Here is an 18,102-nt window from a genome sequence, read left to right as displayed (position 1 = left end):
ATAACCCTCCGATTGATTCAGGCATTGACACATTAGGACTCCGAACATTATTTAACACACAACAGCAAGTTACTTCGCCTAGTAAGTCATTTAGGCCACAGCATATATCTACCCCATATCCAAGAGGACCTCTTAGTTATCCACAAACACCTCATTCCCCCCAACCATTAGCACATGATATAAGTCCCTTTAACTTTCAGAGTAGTTCACAAGTCATTACTACACAACCTACAACCCCACTAGCTAATAAATCAGTAAATGAAAAATTATATCCTACTGAACCCAGAAGGTCTGGTAGACAAGCAGTTGCTACAAAGTTATTTAATGATCCTATTCCATGGGACGCTTTAAAGGATAAAAAGAAATAAAAATTTAAATACACAGAACAAAAAGAATTTATTATTAGCCAATCAAATTCTATCATTTATAAATAAAAGGAGAATAGAAACTCCAACTCTAAAAACCAATAAAAAATGAAAACTTGAATAGAAAAATGGGATAAACATTTCCAAACTATGAAAACCAATGAAATTGCACAAACTGGTCTAAAAAATGGGAATATCTTCCCAGCCAATAAAAAGACAGAAACCGTCACTAAAAATGGGAATATTTGAGACATATTTCTAAAAGTGAGATGAAACAGCCCATTTTGCACACTATAAATAAGGGAGCAAAAACACAAAAAATCATTCTTCCTTCTTCATCTCATAGTCAGCATTTAAATGCTTATCAGAATCAACGGCAAACTAGCCAAATTGAAATCCACTTTCTTTCCTGCTAACGACTTAAGCGTTATTTACGCTACTTTCCTCTTTTCCGATTTAACCACAGAGACTTTTCTAGTGAAAGACACATCAAGTCTATTCGCTGCCTTAAAATTCAACTTCGAATTTAAAATCCCTTCAAGCATTCATACCTTCACTAACATAATTGAATATTAAGATGAATTCAGAACAAGAAACAGTTGAGCTAACCAGCTTTCAGTTCCCCGAGCCCGATCCAGAAGTGTTGGACGAAATAATCGAAGTAAGTAAATTTATAATTCTTCTTTGTTCAAATTTCTACCCTTTCAATATGAGAGTACCTGTAATTGTACCTCTAATAATTTCCACACTACTTTCAATAAATGGAGCCAACGCAGACTCCGAATTTAAAAATACTCTAAAGAAAGTAAAAGTAGGACACTTTGATTGTTCTAAAATAGATTCTAATAAAATGTACTCATTAAACAAAATAGCTCCATGCGATATCGATACTGAGAAAATAAAAGTAAGTGAGGCAACTGCTACTATTATGCAGCGCAATTATAAGACTAAATTAGAAGCAACTATGTGTAAAGCTACACATCAACGCCTAAAGTGGTATTGTGATACTTTTGACGATAGTGGTTTATCCGCTACACAAGCAACTATTAGCTCAGATATTAAATTAACAGCCGAGCAATGTCTCGAAGCTAAGAAAACAGGCTCCGCGACTATTAACACTAACAAAGTTCCATTTACAAAAAATGTAAAGAAACAAACAGTTATAAATAAGGGCGACGTTAGTGATAAATACAGTAATGAGTGCACAGAAACAGGATGGATCTACCACGATACTTACGAGACATATATGCAAGATATTAAATTACTAGTAAATTTAGAAGATGGAACGGTAAATAACCACTATAATATTCCTCTGCCTTGTAGCCTAAACAAAAATGGCTGTGACAGTGGATCAACTGATCCTTATGCATATACATGGGAAAATAGAGAAAATTGTATAAAAGAAGAATTACACACAGCTCCAGTAAAAATGATACAAATAGATAGAAAATATTATATAGTAAGAGAATATGAAACTGAACCTGAATCGACAGAAGCTGTTATTAGACGTGCGCAACCATTTAAAGGGCCACGAAATACTTTCATTTTTCAGATTTATAATAATCCACAGTCAATTTGCGACTCAAACAAAATAGTTTATCCTACTCCTTATAGCTCATTATATATACATTATGAAGGAGGATTCGATATGGATACAGGAAAGGCAAAAAAACCAATTCCAAATGTTGTAAAAAATACTTATGTAAATAGCACAAGAGGCAAATTGCTCGTAAAACGAACTTCATATACAAATGGAGAGCCAAATAATGATCTGCACTCAGGAATAAATTATGAAGCCCATATGGGAACGAAATTTGACTATTACGAATATACTAATATAAGAAGACTACAGCTTTTAGATTTACAAATGATAAAAACCGATTGTGAGTTAGAACGTGCTATAAAGAGAACAAATTTAGTCTATTCGCATAGTAATCCACGTATGGCTGGATTCTTACTAACAAATAATCGCTCAATGTTCTTAGAGACTAATGATAATGTTGCATGGCTATATCATTGCCCACAGTATTTCTCACCCTTACAAATTATGGAGAAATGTTATAATAGAATTCCAATAATGTATCAAAATAAAATACATTTCGTTGATCCAATTACTAGGAAGACATACACTAGCGCTGAAGAACGATCATGTGTAGATAAACACGATAATTTATTTCAATTAGATATTGAAGATGATAACTCCTGGGTTGAATTAACACCGGGTATAACTAGAGTCAAAGGACCCTCTGTTTTTGAGCCTAATATTAGTCCACAAAGATTAACTAAATACAAATTCCAGGATAGTGATGAAATATATTTATTTACTGATCAAGAATTAAAGAAATTTTGGCGCGGAATGAAATTCAATAACGAAATGAAAGATGCTATACAAACTTTCTCTAAAGAACTTGTTGTTTCTCAAGATAATTTTAAAAGTGAGGATAGAACTTATCTTAACTATCCAATGAGAACAGTCTACTTAGACTCTTTTATTTCTCCTAATTTCTTTGATAACCGCTATATAGAAATGTTCGGTTATACACAATTTATCTTAGAGCAATGTGGAATTTATTTTGCCGCTTTTCTTTTCTTGAAATTTATTATTCAAATTGTTGTAACAATTGTAAAAGCCCTACAAATACATAAAATAACAGGAGCTTCTGTTAATTTTGGCAAAATCATCTTATTTGCCACTTACAATATTCTGTTCACTTCTATTATGACTTCTATCTTTAAAAATGAGACAACCAATGAGAAACAGCCAGATGATGCTGAACATTTAGTAACTGAAATGAAAGAAACACACTTTAATCTATATCCACATATTCCGCACCCATTATATAGTGCAATTAGAAATGAAAGACATGAAAACAATGTTGCAATAGAAGAAAATGGAGATAATCCAATTTCTCCCGTATAAAAGCAATAATGACTTTAAAAAATATACACGACTATAAATAAAAACACAAATAATTAGTTTGTTATATATATAGAAAATAAATATCTTATCCATACTACACATTTATGTTATTTCTATTTTTAGAATTTAGGATACGAAGGTGACGATGACATGCCAGACCTAGATGACTTCATTCTCCCCGATACCTTCGAGGAACTGATGGGCCAGCAACAGGAACCACCAGAACAACAACCAGTACGAACTACACCAGGGAAGAGTATTCACACTATCAATACCGGGAGAGGAGAAAAAAAATTGGATTTAACAGAAGTTACGATTGCTCCGACAGCCACCCACATGAAACCCACAGCTACAATTTGCCCTATACAGCCACGAATCCTTAGCATGAGCCAGAGATTGGAAAAACAGAAATTCAACGAAGAAAGAACGAGGAATAGGCAATTTAGAGGACACCCAAACTTTGACTGGGGCCTCCAATACAGAGTGCTACCAGAGGGAAATATTTATAAGATCCAATCTTATAACTCAAAATTAAAGACATATCGACTAAAGAATATATCCCTCGACCGACAGAACTTAACAGTCCCCTACCAGTTCATAACCGCAGACCTCAACAACGAGCGGGACACATACACGCTGGGACTGGAGCAAAACTTCTTACGAGAGAAGAAGAAGAACGCGAATCTAATGAACCGAATAAAATTTTTGCAAAACAGAATAAATCAACTTGAAGGAAACTAAAACTAGAAACTTATTCTTATTCTAGAAACCATCTTATTCTTAATTTTGTTTTAAACATGTCTGTAAATTTTTATATCTAAATTTTTATGTCTAACCTTGTATATCCAGCTAGTTACAACAAAACCCGCTAAGTCGCCGGTTGGATGTACTGAAAATGAGAAAATGGGAACTTTTATCCCAAAAATAAAATGGGAACTTTTATCCCAAAAACTAATATGGGATGTTTTATCCCACTTTTAAAAATATGGGAAATTAATTCCCACTTTGCTGACTATATATAGGAAGCTAGTTTTTATATCAACCAGTTATTCAGTATCATTCACTTCAACCATTTGTTCACTTCAATTCCAGTTTAGTTAGCCATCTGATATTCCTCTCTTCAATTGTCACCACACACTTGCTCAATAGATTGATAAAGTAAACATATGATATCGATATTGCTTAACTCATTATTCATATTGTACCGCCTTAACCTTTTTTATAATAAAATTTTTAATTCCATTCCTTTTGTCTTTAGAACTTTTAAGTTAAACTCTCTTTGTATACTCCCATTTAAGCGGCGAGTATAGTAGATTCTTCCCTTTTATCGCTTAGGAGGTCGAGGGATCGAAACCCTCTCTAGCCTGAAGAATTCCACGTTTAACGTTGTCTTCATGTCTTCATAACCCTTTCGAACAGCAGCAAACAAAACTTGGCTAAAGTAGTAATTGCTAATAGCTTCATGGTGGAAACGGGCACCAAGAATGCGAAAATCTTACTCGGACCGCAAAGTGAAACATGTACAGAGGAGAACAAAATTTTTAAGGATGCTTAATAGGTTATAGACAAAGATCTTAAACTGATCCATCTTAAACCTATATTTCATTCTGTTGATAGACAGCTTGCTTAACAGTTGTTAGACTCGAGATCAACTTGTCTGAGCAAATACTTGCAAAAAGGTTCCCTTGTCTTGTAAAATGTTTCCCCATTTTAGGTTCCTTTGACTTTTTCATCTTTGACTTTATTGCATGTTTTTTATGGTACAGTCAGTTACTAAAGCCTTCTAATTTAAAATTGATCATGCTTTTCCAAGCAGACAACTTTATCACATGCCTTTCAAAATGAATTCTTTTTTTTCACATACAATGTTATTGTTAGCTAACTTGCAACGTTCTATGGAATAACTATGCACGTTAAATAAACATGCTTCCAAGTCCAACAACACTGATTTTGTAAAATTATTTCCAATTGACTTTTATCAAATATGCAGTTTATGAAACCACTAACATGCCTTCTCAGCGACATCTCAATAACCTCCCTGTTTAATCCCCGTGTGGTCGAAATATGTGTTCACTCTCACACAAAAATTGCATGTTATAGGTTTCAATACTTTTATGTTCTCTCACGCGGAACTCCAGGCAAAGTCTGTATTCAAGGAATAATGAAATAATAGATTTTGTCGGCTCGGAAGTCTACATACATGAATCAAAACAAAGCACGCAAATTACATGTTGGAAAGCAGATTAACAAAGAACAGAATAGATTTTCTATAACAAAACCGGTGAGACGATATTAGCGGCCGATGATAATAATATAGATACATACAGCCTTGTAGTTATGTTATATTCTAACTACACCATAGGATTACTCGAATAGTAAGACCACTGTATGAACTTAGTACAGCGGTGGGTTTGTTGCTCATATTGGTTCTTGGACCGCCATGAGACTAACGTTTTTGAGGTTCCAGCGAAAGGACTGTCGTCAACTGTGATGGTATCCGGTGTGAGCACAATAGTCTGTTGTCCGCTCTTATCTCCTTTGATCTTAATTGTGAGTTCTTTCTCACAGCCGTGGTGTCCGTTGTCGACACAGTTGATTGTCTTCACTCTGATTATGAAGTCTTTGTTCACTGGCACAGGCGAGTCCATCGTCTGAAACAGACAAATTAAGTCTGTTCACAGTTGTACCTGGATCTAACATGAAATCTAGATTCCGAGTGTTCAAATCCAGCTTATATACTCTTTTAGGAAATTAAGTGTCATAATCTGCAAGAATAATTCATGTTCATATTTCCACTTTTTTATGCTAAAAAAGAAGAAATGTAGAATCGAGGGCGAGGATAGATCTTTACTTAGAGGGCGAGGATAGAGGGATCAAACTCATTAAAATATTAAAACTGAAAATTGCATTCTTTCTCATGATGTTCATAAGCATTCATAAATTGGTCAAAAAGACTCTGAAATTTTTCCTTTATCCTACAAAATACTCCAAATATAACAAAAAAATTGAAAATTAGGCTCTGATATCGGAAACAACAGTTTCAAGCATCAAACACAACAGGGCGGCAAAAAATAGTTTTTTTACTTATCTTAAAATTTATCGTAAAGGTTCAGTCAAAAACAATTCAAAAGGTAAATTTTTGAAATCACGATTCTTTGATATAAAAATCACTCCAGAAAGTTTTGCTATAAATTTGTCTCGTAAGGATTTCCTTAGAGATAATGGTGTCCTCTTTTTTTCACTTTTACATACTTTTCGGCCTAGACACAAGCAGGAATGTGAATCCATGGGATTAGAAAACACTCAATTGTTCGGATAGTACGCTCTATTACATACTGTTTGGAAGGCAATGAAATGTTTTGGGGCCTAAATGAATGGTTGATTCTCAACAAAGATAAATGCTTATAAATGTGAAATAATTTCATTTAGTATATGAGGTTTGGAATAAAACACCTTACAGATATTTCATTTTAATTTGAGTACATTAAAGAATTGTGGAAATATCTCTACATTGGAAAAAAAGTATTCCACTTCCGCACTGAAGGAGAGATTGTGCAATAAAAACATTTACCTCAGACAATCCGCTTTGGTAATTTTAATTCTTTATCTAATCTTTCCAGCTGATTTTTTTGAACTCTAGGTGATAAATCTAAACGTAGCTGCTGCATCAACTTACACGGTCGGTGGTGAAAGATTTTGAAAAGAAGATGAAGAAGAAAAGTAGCTTGTGGAAGACACTGGAAATTTTAATTTTCCTCTTCCTGAACATTGTGCATTTTTGTTGTTCAAACAATTGTTGCAACTAAATTATTGATATATCATTGTTATGAACTTGATCGATTTTGGGCCCAAAACTGACATTTAATGCAATAAGTCAAATAGAGCTAGAAAAATTGAAATTAAAAATTCATAGAGAACTTTAACTATTGTGTTTAGAATTTTCCGTCTCTTAAAGGGTTAAATAATGCCAATAAGTTTCTTTTAGAACTTTGTACAGTATTTCTTGCTTGTACAGTAATACATTTAAATGGCGAAGATCCAAAACAGTCCCAGACAAAATAGTCGCAAACCAAACAGTACGGTATAGCAAAATACTCCCAGACAGAACAGTCCCAGACAAAGTAGTCCCAGGAAAGCAAACAAAACAGTCCCAGACGATATAATCCCAACTAAATATAGAGTTTAATATGCGCACACCAATTAACAAAGAAACTCTCAGAGTTGTTCATATAACTGTAAATCATCGAAGAAATGTTAAGCTGATTACAACATAACTTTTGGAAAAATGATGTAATTTTGAGACAAGTTTTTGATTTTATCTTAATTCACTTCAATTAAAAACAATGCATTCAGAAACTTAACTCGTAGATTATACCTGTTAATTTTTGTAGATTATGCTTACAATTGTTTTAATATTTATTCGGAGCTATCTTTTTTGGGATTATTTTGTCTGCTTTTCTTGCCCATTTTGTCTGAAATTAATTTGCAACTGGGGTTCTTTTGTCTGGGACTGTTTTGTCCAGACACGCATTTAAATCTTTCTAGTTTGGCTATTTCAAAATATTTTTTTCTTGAGAAAACAAAAATGCGTGTCCAGATTAAGTAGAGATGATTTCGTAATACCAAAGACTTGCATTCATATTGGTGTTAAATCGAACAAGACGGGAAATTATGTGGCATTTTCAGAGGTTTTTTTGCTCAAACTTGATGATTGACAGCAAAAATTTTGTTGAACTTACGACGAACTTAACGATAACCTTAACATAAAATTAACGACTAAGATTATGGAAACTAACACAAGGGTATGATCTCTCTCGATATCAAATCTGTACAACATTTACAAGATAATCTGTGTTTATTCTGAGGCAGGATAGTTTTTAATAAATTCGTCACAAACTAAAGAAGGTACACAAAACATTAGAATGCACCAAATAAAACGTTTTGGAAACTTGCTAGCTACGTAATTGTTATCTGTTACATTTCTGGGGCTGCAAAATGAAGACTAATTTATTACAGACGTACAAAGTCAAATAAAACAAACAATTTTTGTTTTTTTTTCTCGGTTTTCAAACTGCCAAAGAACTTTTCGTCACTATCTGTTGAATGGGTTCATACTGCAATATCTGTTCTGTTTCTGACACCATCCAGCACTCTTAGTGGGTACAAAATTTCTACGCCTTACGGTCTGTAGACCTAGTTAAAGTTCACTAACAATTAATTGCATCCAGACAATAATCGCAATAATCGCAAAAAAGGGAAAAAATTGCTGAAAAGGGCTGAACATGGTACAAAAATTACAGCGGTTACCTCTGCCAATATGTACTCGCAGTTTTCAGGGAAGAGGTAATGGACTCCATCGAATGTCCTGAAGTGTCCATGTCCAGTCACGTGACACTCCCCGTCACATTTGTAGTTGGTACAGTTCCACTGGCCTCCGTCACATGTACTGTATAAACATAAACATCAATAAGTATTATGTTACTTAAAATAACATTACATTCATAAAATCTGTGATAACATAGCATACCTAAAAACATAATATCCATCACTCGGATCAGTGTGCAAAATTCCTTTTGGAATACTAATAAAAAGGGAGAGGGCTATTTCAAAACGTAGATTTCCTTTCCGTTTTTCTTTTGACAGACTTGAGTATGCATTACCACATAAGGGGAAATTCAGAATAATCTTCTTGCAAGTTACGCAATGAAAATCCGAGCAATAATGGATTAAAGACAATAATACGTAATTAAAAAGAAATTATTGCTTAACACCCATTTTAGACTGGAAGACTGTCGGTCTGTGAAAAGAAGGGCGTTGCAGTGTTGGGATATGGTGACGGAGGGACGATTGTACTAATTGGCTATTATACAATGTCTTTGTCCCTTGTTGATGAATTTCACAAATTAGCGCATTATTAATTAAAAGCCGGGGCGCTGACTCGCCATGAATTCACGCCCTGTTATTGTGATTCAGTTAGTGTAGGCAACAATTTCAAGTAATAACGCCAGCTTATTCTGAGATACAATTTTTGACTATTACTGCCGGTTTCGTTTTTGTTTATTTGTTTGTTTTTTGTTTGTTTGTGACTTACCAGTCATTGCAATCGTCGATACTGATTTTCTCCCCATAGTCATACTTGATCTCATTATGTATACATGGACACTCCTGTTTCTCTAAGCAATTTCTGTTCTCATCCATGAAGTACCTGCAACAAATAATTATCATAACTGTCTATTCGACAGCTAAAATGGAAATTTCTTATCCACGCTCTATCCGGGGGGGGGGGGGGGGCTCTGCGGGGAGCTCGGGGGCCTTCTTTAGTCTTACTTACATCTATTAAACTTGATTTTGTGAAGATAGGTGAATTTACTATGTCATAGTTAAATTTGAAAATGGTGAATAAATTTTGGTAAACCTATTATGTTCCAACACTTTTGAAAATTATCAAAGCTCCCTTTCATTAACGACTGTGATGTCATTATGAAAAAACGCGATCAATCTCTTACATTTTTTCGATCAAAACAGACTGAGGTTGTGAGATATTGAGCAAGTTTAGAATCCAACGCAGCAAATAATTGTAAATTCCAGCTAAAAATGGAACAGATCACCATCCAGCAATGGCTTTTATTGAGTGACTTCTATTGCGACAATATTGTTTTTATTCTACTTATCTGATTCGACCAAAAAATTCCATTTCAGTTTCAGATTCCTGTTTAGGGAATTCGTACTTTTCTACTCATTCTGAAAAATGGAAAAAAATGAAAGCGTTTTATTTGAATTAGCTAACAATGTGGACAGGAGGTTATTTTTTCTAAAGACCGGATCTGTCTAGTCACTAAACTTCTAGAGCAGAAGAGAGACCCTCTAAAATTTTTGAGTAGTTCTCATTGAGTTAAAACAAATGGTCCACCGAAAATTGGGCATTGAGTTATTGTTTCGATTGAGTTATTATAAGCACTTTTCCGTTTGTGCCCTTCCGCCAGTAAGTTATGCTCCCCAAGTTAAAGAGCACATGATTTTACATAGTAAATCATCGGGTAAAAATATGTCACGTGCGTCTGGGGGCACAAACGGAAAAGATCCGAGTTATTTGTGAGAAAACCTATATGGATGAGATTTGTTGGCGAATTTTATATATTGGGATGAGTTGAGGGACATTCACAACTCCAATTTATTCTTATCAAATAACCAATGGATTTATGAGAAAATTGCTACCTAACTTTGAAAATGAGCAAAATTATACATAATTTTGACAACAACAAAAGAACATCCAAAATAGTTTTGACCACTTATCATGTAACCAAGAAGGGCTAACACCAATTCGATCCCAGCTTTTAAAACCATCCCAAGGTTTGAAACTACATTCAAATAATGAATTTTGTCATGGTCATATGTTTTTTGGAAAATTCGTTAGATGTAAGCTTCTCTTTTGTGACCACTCATAACACGTAGAGATATTAGATCTACTCTGTTTTTGCCCCTCACGTCCATTTGCACTCCAACTTTTACACAATGTAGCATATTGTTTGAATTTCAATCACTTGAATCTACAATTATACACAAACGGCATTTACAGTTTAAATATGCAGCGAACTTTTGAAGTTACTATATTTACAGTAATTAAAATTTGTTTGTAATGTAAGTAGACAAAAAACAATGCGTATTAACTTTTTTTGCGCATATCTTTCATTAAAACACTCACGTGTACATTTTAAAACGCCGAAAGTCTTCGGTGCCAGAAGTTAAAATGTCAGAAGCTGCTACTTAGCTAAAAGTTGGCTTCCGTTGTTTTTTGTCATTATAAAACGTGCGCCTTTCGTGTTTTAAGCATGGTTAAGTGACTCTGCAGAAGTCAGTTCGAAATTCTTACTAAATATCTCGATCTGCTTCGCGGAAGTTCTTACTAAATATCTCGAACCGCTTCGCGGATGAACGCCAGAAGTTCTGAGTGACTTCCAGCAGAGTCACTTAACCATTACTTGGAGTGGACTTATCGCATTAATTCTTTTGACAACCGGAGTCAAAAATCCACCCAATCATCTACCGGTCCCCGCAATTTATAATGATTAAAATAAATGATTTCTAAGGAGCAAACACTAATTTTTTGGTGGGTGCAAATAGACTGGTTATATAGGATTCGGGGAAAACAGACAATATCTGAAATATAGATAGCAAGACTCAAAAGATTTAAGATTTCAAAACTTAATGAATAATTTTACCAAATAATTGATGTTACTAAAATTAATTTCAAATACTAGCCTTGTAGTTAAAAAATTCTTCAATACCTTATGAAAGCAAATAAAGAAGTCGAAATATGTTTGTGGGCTTTTCTTTTTGTTTTGTGTTTATTAGGGTGACAAAAATTTTTCTGAATTTTTTTCTGCTACTGAGCTGATTCAGAATTGCGTTTTTGGATTTTGCTCTGATTCAGAGAAACTCACAGAGCATTGAATCTGATCTCTGCTCTGATTCAGAGATATTCAGTATCATTACCCAGTCTATTCTGAAATTGTTCTGAATCTGCTCTTCAGTACTGAAAGATGATGTTATTCTCAAAAAATCAGAATCAGATCTATTGCTGATAGAATATTAGGTGCAAGATATTGTTCGACTAGAAATGGAACTGTATACTTACCCTGGCTCACAAAAGCAGCCAGGTGTGCACTCTTCGAAGCATGAGTCATCGAGGGGTCTTCCAGCAAAGTTGCACCTGTGGCAACACGAAGGGCCGCATTCCAGGTACTCCATGTGGGGATAGGGACAGGTCTTAGCTGTAAAAAACAACCCAGGTTGAGGTGCGCGTTAATGGCCAGACATTTAAAAACACATGGGGGAGGGGGTGCACATTTTTACTATACGGACGAGGTGACTGGTCAAAATCTATTCACGAACAAGCTAAGTATGACCATGGGTGAAAATTGTCGAGATGTGCTCAATTTTAATCAATTATTCTTCGTGTTTGTGAGTAAACAAACTATTTAGAATAAAAATTGCTAGCGAACAGATATTCGCTGAAATAAACAAAATCCCAAATTCACCGTTGAACTTAAAACGCGAAGAGGCTCATTTTCGGAATTTATTTTTCTACTAATCAATACTTGGATAAATTTGCATCAATTTTTGGCTCAATACAAAAAAATTGTGTTAGAAAGTGTTCATCTTACGGCAAAATTCGGAAGTTCTCCACTGGACGAGAGGTCCCTCAGCTTTGGAATTGCATTGCTCTGCAAACATCATGAAAGAATCACAAACTGCAGCACATTCGCTTAGATTGTCACCCACAGCTTTGCAGTAGTCGTATACACAGTCCAGTTTGAACATCTCAACACCGTACTAAAAATTCACCAATAACCATGCTACCGGGTAACTACCCGCATAACTATGCAAAAACTTTTGTCAACACAAAATCAGCCACATCATTTTCGGAAATTTCAGAGCATTGTTTTTACTATGGAATTACTCTGAACGGTCTGAATAGTTGTTCTGGCTTTCTTTGGTCATAATGACCAACTTTTTGATGTAAATAAGCTGTTTCAGTACTGTTTTCACAAGTTAATATTGAAATAGGCAGTTCAGTACTGAAATACCCGGAGCAGCCCGGGACTTTAATTAATGTTCAACGCAATTTCCATCTCACAAAAAATATGGAAATCTTAAAAAATCTCAGTTGAATTTAGCAGATCTCAAATCTTTCGTGAAGCATGTGATAAAATAATTGTTTCATTTTATAAATTCATTGAAGAAAGAAATGTCTATTTTTTCCAATCAGAGGGCGTGAAGCAGAATAGGTCTACAACAGATTATACTAACATCGTTCTTATAGTGTTCGAATGGGCCCATTTGAAGGTGTGCACAAGTGCCCACTGCGGCTCCCCTCTCTGCGTCTGTTAGGGACATGCAAGGGTGTGTTGTTTCCTGGGCATCTTGACATGAACCCGGCTGAAATTCATATTCCAATCAAACTTTACCGTCACACCTGGTTGACATTTCTTAGAAACCACCCGGACCTTGGTCGCAGTGAGTTTCATTGCTGTACCATTGAATTTCAATTGTAACCATCACTGTACCAGCAAATAGCAGTAAAATATCAGGCATATCAGGTCGGACGAATTCCGAAAGAAAACGGTTCGTGCTTGTACATTCAATATGGTTCATATAACATTACGAGAGTTGCGACTGGCTATTTAGAATTAGTAAATATAAATATAAGAATGGAAAAATGTCAGTTGGTGATGGCCATATTTCACCGAGGGAGGATACGAGGTGATTTGTGGTACTATACTGGTCAATTTTCGCGTTCTGGTCAGAACGTTGTTCCATGCGTAACCTTCCTTACAATTTTAGTACAGTTGCCAGCTGACATAAATCACCATTTGAGTCAGCCATGATTTAGAGTTCAGCACTGATATGGGTTTCACTTCAGTACCAAAACAACAAAGGGTAAACTGCCGATTAATGACCTATTTCTAATGATCATTTTAAATTAAAATTTGAATTTAAAAATGACCACATCCGCATGAAGTAATAATTTGCTGACCATTATCCTATTTCTAGTTACCATTTTTATAAATGAAAGGAAAATTTGAATTTGAAACTTACCACTGTTTCATAATCGGTAATTTTCCACGAGTTTGCGAATGCGGATGCGTGTGCAACAAATTCGTCCTCGTTATTCTTGAAGTCATTTTCCCGGTTGTCATCATAGGAACCACACATTCCCTTTAGGTTCTGGTCATTGAAGAATTCCTCCTTTTCCAGCGTAACTACCACTGTTCCGTCCTGCAAAAACACTCTTCTGAAGGTATTGAAACCAAACAGCGAATTGTCTTTTTTAGACAATTTTTCTCTTTTATTTCTTCTTTTATTTTAGCACTCTTTTATTTTTGATAACGATGGTCACTTTTATGTGCGTGGAAGATTACTACTGTTGTGACTGTGAAAACTGTTCATTATGGCCATTTAAATCATGAGCAGAGAATAGTTTTTGCTGTTCATCTAATTTAACGTCTTCGTCAATATTGAGGGAATTCTCCTTGACGAGTGCTGACTAACCGGACCAAGTTTGACCCTGGCGTTTCCAAGTTTGAAGTAGACGTTGTCTCCCGCGACAGAGAGCGAGTGTCTATTCGGATCAATTCCAATTCCAGGCAGCGATGCAGATGCTTGAGTGTGCAGGTCTATATCCACATCCGCTGCTGGCGCCTAAATCAAGTATCTCAGGTCGAATAATCTTCGAAAAATTATGTTTAAAAAGTGCTAAAATGGCTAACGAAACAATTTTCTGTTTATAAAACTTATGCTTACGAGAGATGATTGTGGTGTTTGAATGTGTGCGTGGGTGTAGTTGGTCGTCACTTTATATTGGTAGGATGTCCCGCCTTGAAGGGTTATGAACACTTTCTGCAATAAACATCAAATAATTTAGTCAATATGAAAATTAAGAAATACTGATGCTTTGACGTTTTCTTCGGCGTAGCCATCACTGATTGACAGAATGCGATATTACTGTCAAATTGTCAGCAAAAGGTAAACAAATTAAATCAAATTGGACAAAAAGTTTGATAGTGTGATTCATATCAAGTACAGGAATGGCAAAACATACTAAATGCGCAGCTCTTTAATAGTCAAGTGGGAGTTTATTCCAGTGGGGATTTATTTCCTATCTAATATTAAGTTGGGTTTTTGTCCGTGGTTTTTTGGGTTTTTTTTTCAAAACGGGTCTAACTACATCTCATTTATGCTGTAAAATTTGTCTGGTTAGACGTTTCTTGATTCTCCTTCCTGGCCATAGTCGCTGTCAATTGTGTCTGTAAATTCTGCCTCAGGCTGATATTTTGTAGACTTCGGTCTCAGCGAGGGCACAATTTTCGTTACTGTTTTACCCAATTGTGACAGAGATTCAAAAGAGAACAAAAAGAATCAGTTTGAGGAAAGAAAAAACGCGAAATGAACACGGATACTGACATCTATTTCTTCCACCAGAGGCATAGAATGTGGGAAAAAGTTACAATTTTTCGCAGATTGATTGGGCTGATGGTCGATAATGATACAATCTGATTTTGTACGTTTGTAAATTTTAACATTAAGTAATGAATTGAAAACTCAATGATTCATCCAAGTCCCTTGAAATAAATAAAATTACAGCCCCTCATCTTGACGGGCCTATATCGTATAACACTCCCAAAACGTAAAGAATACCATAATAAGAGCATAACTGCTTTTGGGGAGTCCAAAATCAAAAAAGACCCAAAGAGTACATACCCTGGAACAAGTCTGCTCGTTGCAATCGGAGTTATCGATCTCGACAGCCAAACCAGCAGTGCTCATCATTGTGTATGTGCATTGACCCTCGAATGTGTAGAAGAGACCATCGAATGTTCTATAGTGGGAGGTAGAGTAGGCCATACACGAGGCAAAGCGACGGTCTGCAGCTGGTTCGACGTACAACTCTCCTATAACCAGGTGGTAATATAATTGGTTATAACTAATAACAGGGTCCCATTTTTTTGTTGCAGCTTAACTTGAGGGTTAGGAATTTTATGCGAGCCTGGATTCATTATGAGTCAAAATTAGCCAATTAATATATTTTCCGCAGCTCAAAGAAAGATAGCGTTGAAAAAAAGACTGGAACTTTCAGGAGACATTTTCCAAGGCAGATTGAATTTTCCGAATCTTTTTTACTTTTTGTGGTATTCCACGCAGTCAGCTCACTAAATTTAGCCCAATTTTAAATAACTTAGCCTGATATTCTTATTCTACATTTCACATTTAGTTTATTCAAAATTTTGATCTAATTCGAAATTTTGATTAAGCAAATTTGTGTGCTGAAAAAGTGCAACTTTTTAAAAATTGCGCAATGAATTTTGTGCTCTAAGGTTTTGAAGTTTCTTTTAGATTTCATTAAGAGATGATCAGTCTTTACAACCAATTCCAGAAATGCAGTGATTTTAGCTCTATCTCAAAGGGGTCACATCTAACCTCTTGAAACGTTTTCTGTGATCTTGGAAAGGGCTCTACATTTTTCAATTAATTGAATATCAAAAAAATAACCCGATATCAATTGAACACTTGAACACAATTAAATTAATAGAGAAAAGATGAATATGTTTGAGAAAAAGCTGCACAAGCTGCACAAATCCAACTCAATCTTCTAACTCTCTTCCTACAAATGTTGGGTTTTATTTGAGTAAATTTGAGTAAAACCCAACATTTGAGTAAATTTTCTCTGCTCAAAAATAAACCGGCTAACAGAAGTGCTTCAGCTGATCTGTAATGTTTTGCAAATCTCTTTGATCATCAAAATATCCGTTAAAATGTATTTTTCGAGGGAAATTTGTGATGCGATATCGGAACCCCAAGCATCATTATTGTTGCCTTTGGTACCACAAATAGCTACAGCGTGCAACCAAAAATTTAAAAATGAAAGTTTGGTTACTGTTTTATTCCAATATTGTTACAAAGGAACGTTGCTTACACCTAATAAAACGCAAACTATTTGTAGTGGCGTATATTGAAAAAAAGTACTCTGAACAGATGAATTCTTCTAATTGTTCCGACCCCCACTTTAGTGGGGAGGGAGGAACTATATACTCAAATGGGTTTTTTTTGTTCAGTCAATTTTGGCCGATCGATATAATCATCGTAGAGAGTTGTGAGTGGTATCATTAAAAAGCCAGTCCAGCGTAGAATCAGGAATTAAAAAGACTTTTTCCTTTTTCGCTTTTTATAGGGAGTTATCGAGGTTTAAAGTTTTGTGAATAATTGCTGTTTTTATTCACATTTTCAGTATTTTTGTCCAAATTTTTGTTGATTTTAAAACGCAAAAATGTAAAAATTGTTAACTGTTCTGCTTTTATTTCATCTCTAATGATAAAAAAGGGGGTTGCCGAGTTGTTCGATCCGAGTTTTTTGGCTAGAATACATGCTAAATTTTTTTAAAAAAAATCAGACTTTTCGACACAAATAGGACCATATTTTTTTTTTAGCCCAATTGCTTTAAATTTGCTGGAAGTAGACTCATTAAAACTGCGTTCGAAATCTTTTTCAGCTCAGAAAGGAGCTAGTAGTAATCCCACTGGCTTTACGAGTCTTCTGGATTATAATTTTGCAAGATTTTTGCAAATTCAAACTCGATAATTACAAAAACAAGCTTTTTTTATTTTTTGACAAACTGAAAATTTTGTTTAAAAATTAATCTATTTCGCAATCATTTGAACAATTGAATGTTTTGTTAGACGCTCAGCGTTATGTGGGCTGATCTTGATCTCACCGTGGATCCCTACAATTTTTTAGATTTAAATGGGGCGCGACATTTTTTTTCAAAGTATTTCCGCAATGTAGATGTTTTTATGTAAATTACTGACAAGACTCTCAAATCAGGGCTCAATTAATGACAGAAACTGTTTGCAAAAAAGATGTCCAACGAAATTATAATATGGTTAAAGAGTAAAGCTCTTTGATTTTATGGCTTTGACCAATTGTTTTCGTAAAAGTTTTATAGACTTTTTGAGTTTTGCTTTAACTTGTTATACTTTTTGTAGCCCAGCGACATAGTGTCCCCAATCAAAGATTCAGTTAAATTTTTAAGAGGTATAGATCAATATAGACAATTCTTTCAGTTGTTATCTAATTTCTCTTATGACTTTGAATATATTTGTTTTTTTTTAAAAGATCCGTGAATTTTTGAACTTTGCCAATATTTTATCTTATTTCTCTCAACTTCGGGCGCAGCCTCGGTAAAAGCAGGCAAATACCAATTCTGTGTCAGTAATACGTTTTTGTTTGAAACGGTTTTATTTTCAACTTATGTTTTCCTTG

General features: G+C 34.8%; 2 protein-coding genes across 4 annotated transcripts in view; one reads left to right on the top strand and one right to left on the bottom strand.

Moving 5' to 3' along the window:
* LOC142344531 (ras-related protein Rab-11B-like) overlaps positions 1-18,102 on the top strand; it is a 450,398-nt gene that overhangs the window by 149,796 nt on the left and 282,500 nt on the right. The window lies entirely within an intron of this gene.
* The window catches only part of LOC142344527 (SCO-spondin-like), a 76,123-nt gene that overhangs the window by 54,587 nt on the left and 3,434 nt on the right, over positions 1-18,102 (bottom strand). For all 3 annotated transcript variants that reach the window (XM_075396266.1, XM_075396267.1, XM_075396268.1), the window contains exons 4-13: positions 15,547-15,737; positions 14,590-14,685; positions 14,338-14,487; positions 13,885-14,064; positions 13,096-13,224; positions 12,450-12,618; positions 11,921-12,056; positions 9,377-9,490; positions 8,593-8,731; positions 5,737-5,936 (exon numbers count right to left, since the gene is read on the bottom strand). In XM_075396266.1, the coding sequence (XP_075252381.1) occupies positions 5,737-5,936; positions 8,593-8,731; positions 9,377-9,490; positions 11,921-12,056; positions 12,450-12,618; positions 13,096-13,224; positions 13,885-14,064; positions 14,338-14,487; positions 14,590-14,685; positions 15,547-15,737 (1,504 nt within the window). The remainder of the gene's footprint in view (positions 1-5,736; positions 5,937-8,592; positions 8,732-9,376; positions 9,491-11,920; positions 12,057-12,449; positions 12,619-13,095; positions 13,225-13,884; positions 14,065-14,337; positions 14,488-14,589; positions 14,686-15,546; positions 15,738-18,102) is intronic.

This window comes from Convolutriloba macropyga, chromosome 8 (assembly GCF_964194025.1).
Source record: "Convolutriloba macropyga chromosome 8, txConMacr16.3, whole genome shotgun sequence".
Lineage (NCBI taxonomy): Eukaryota > Metazoa > Xenacoelomorpha > Acoela > Convolutidae > Convolutriloba > Convolutriloba macropyga.
The sequence above is the reverse complement of the archived record's forward strand: the minus strand, read 5'-3'. Positions and strand labels throughout refer to the sequence as shown.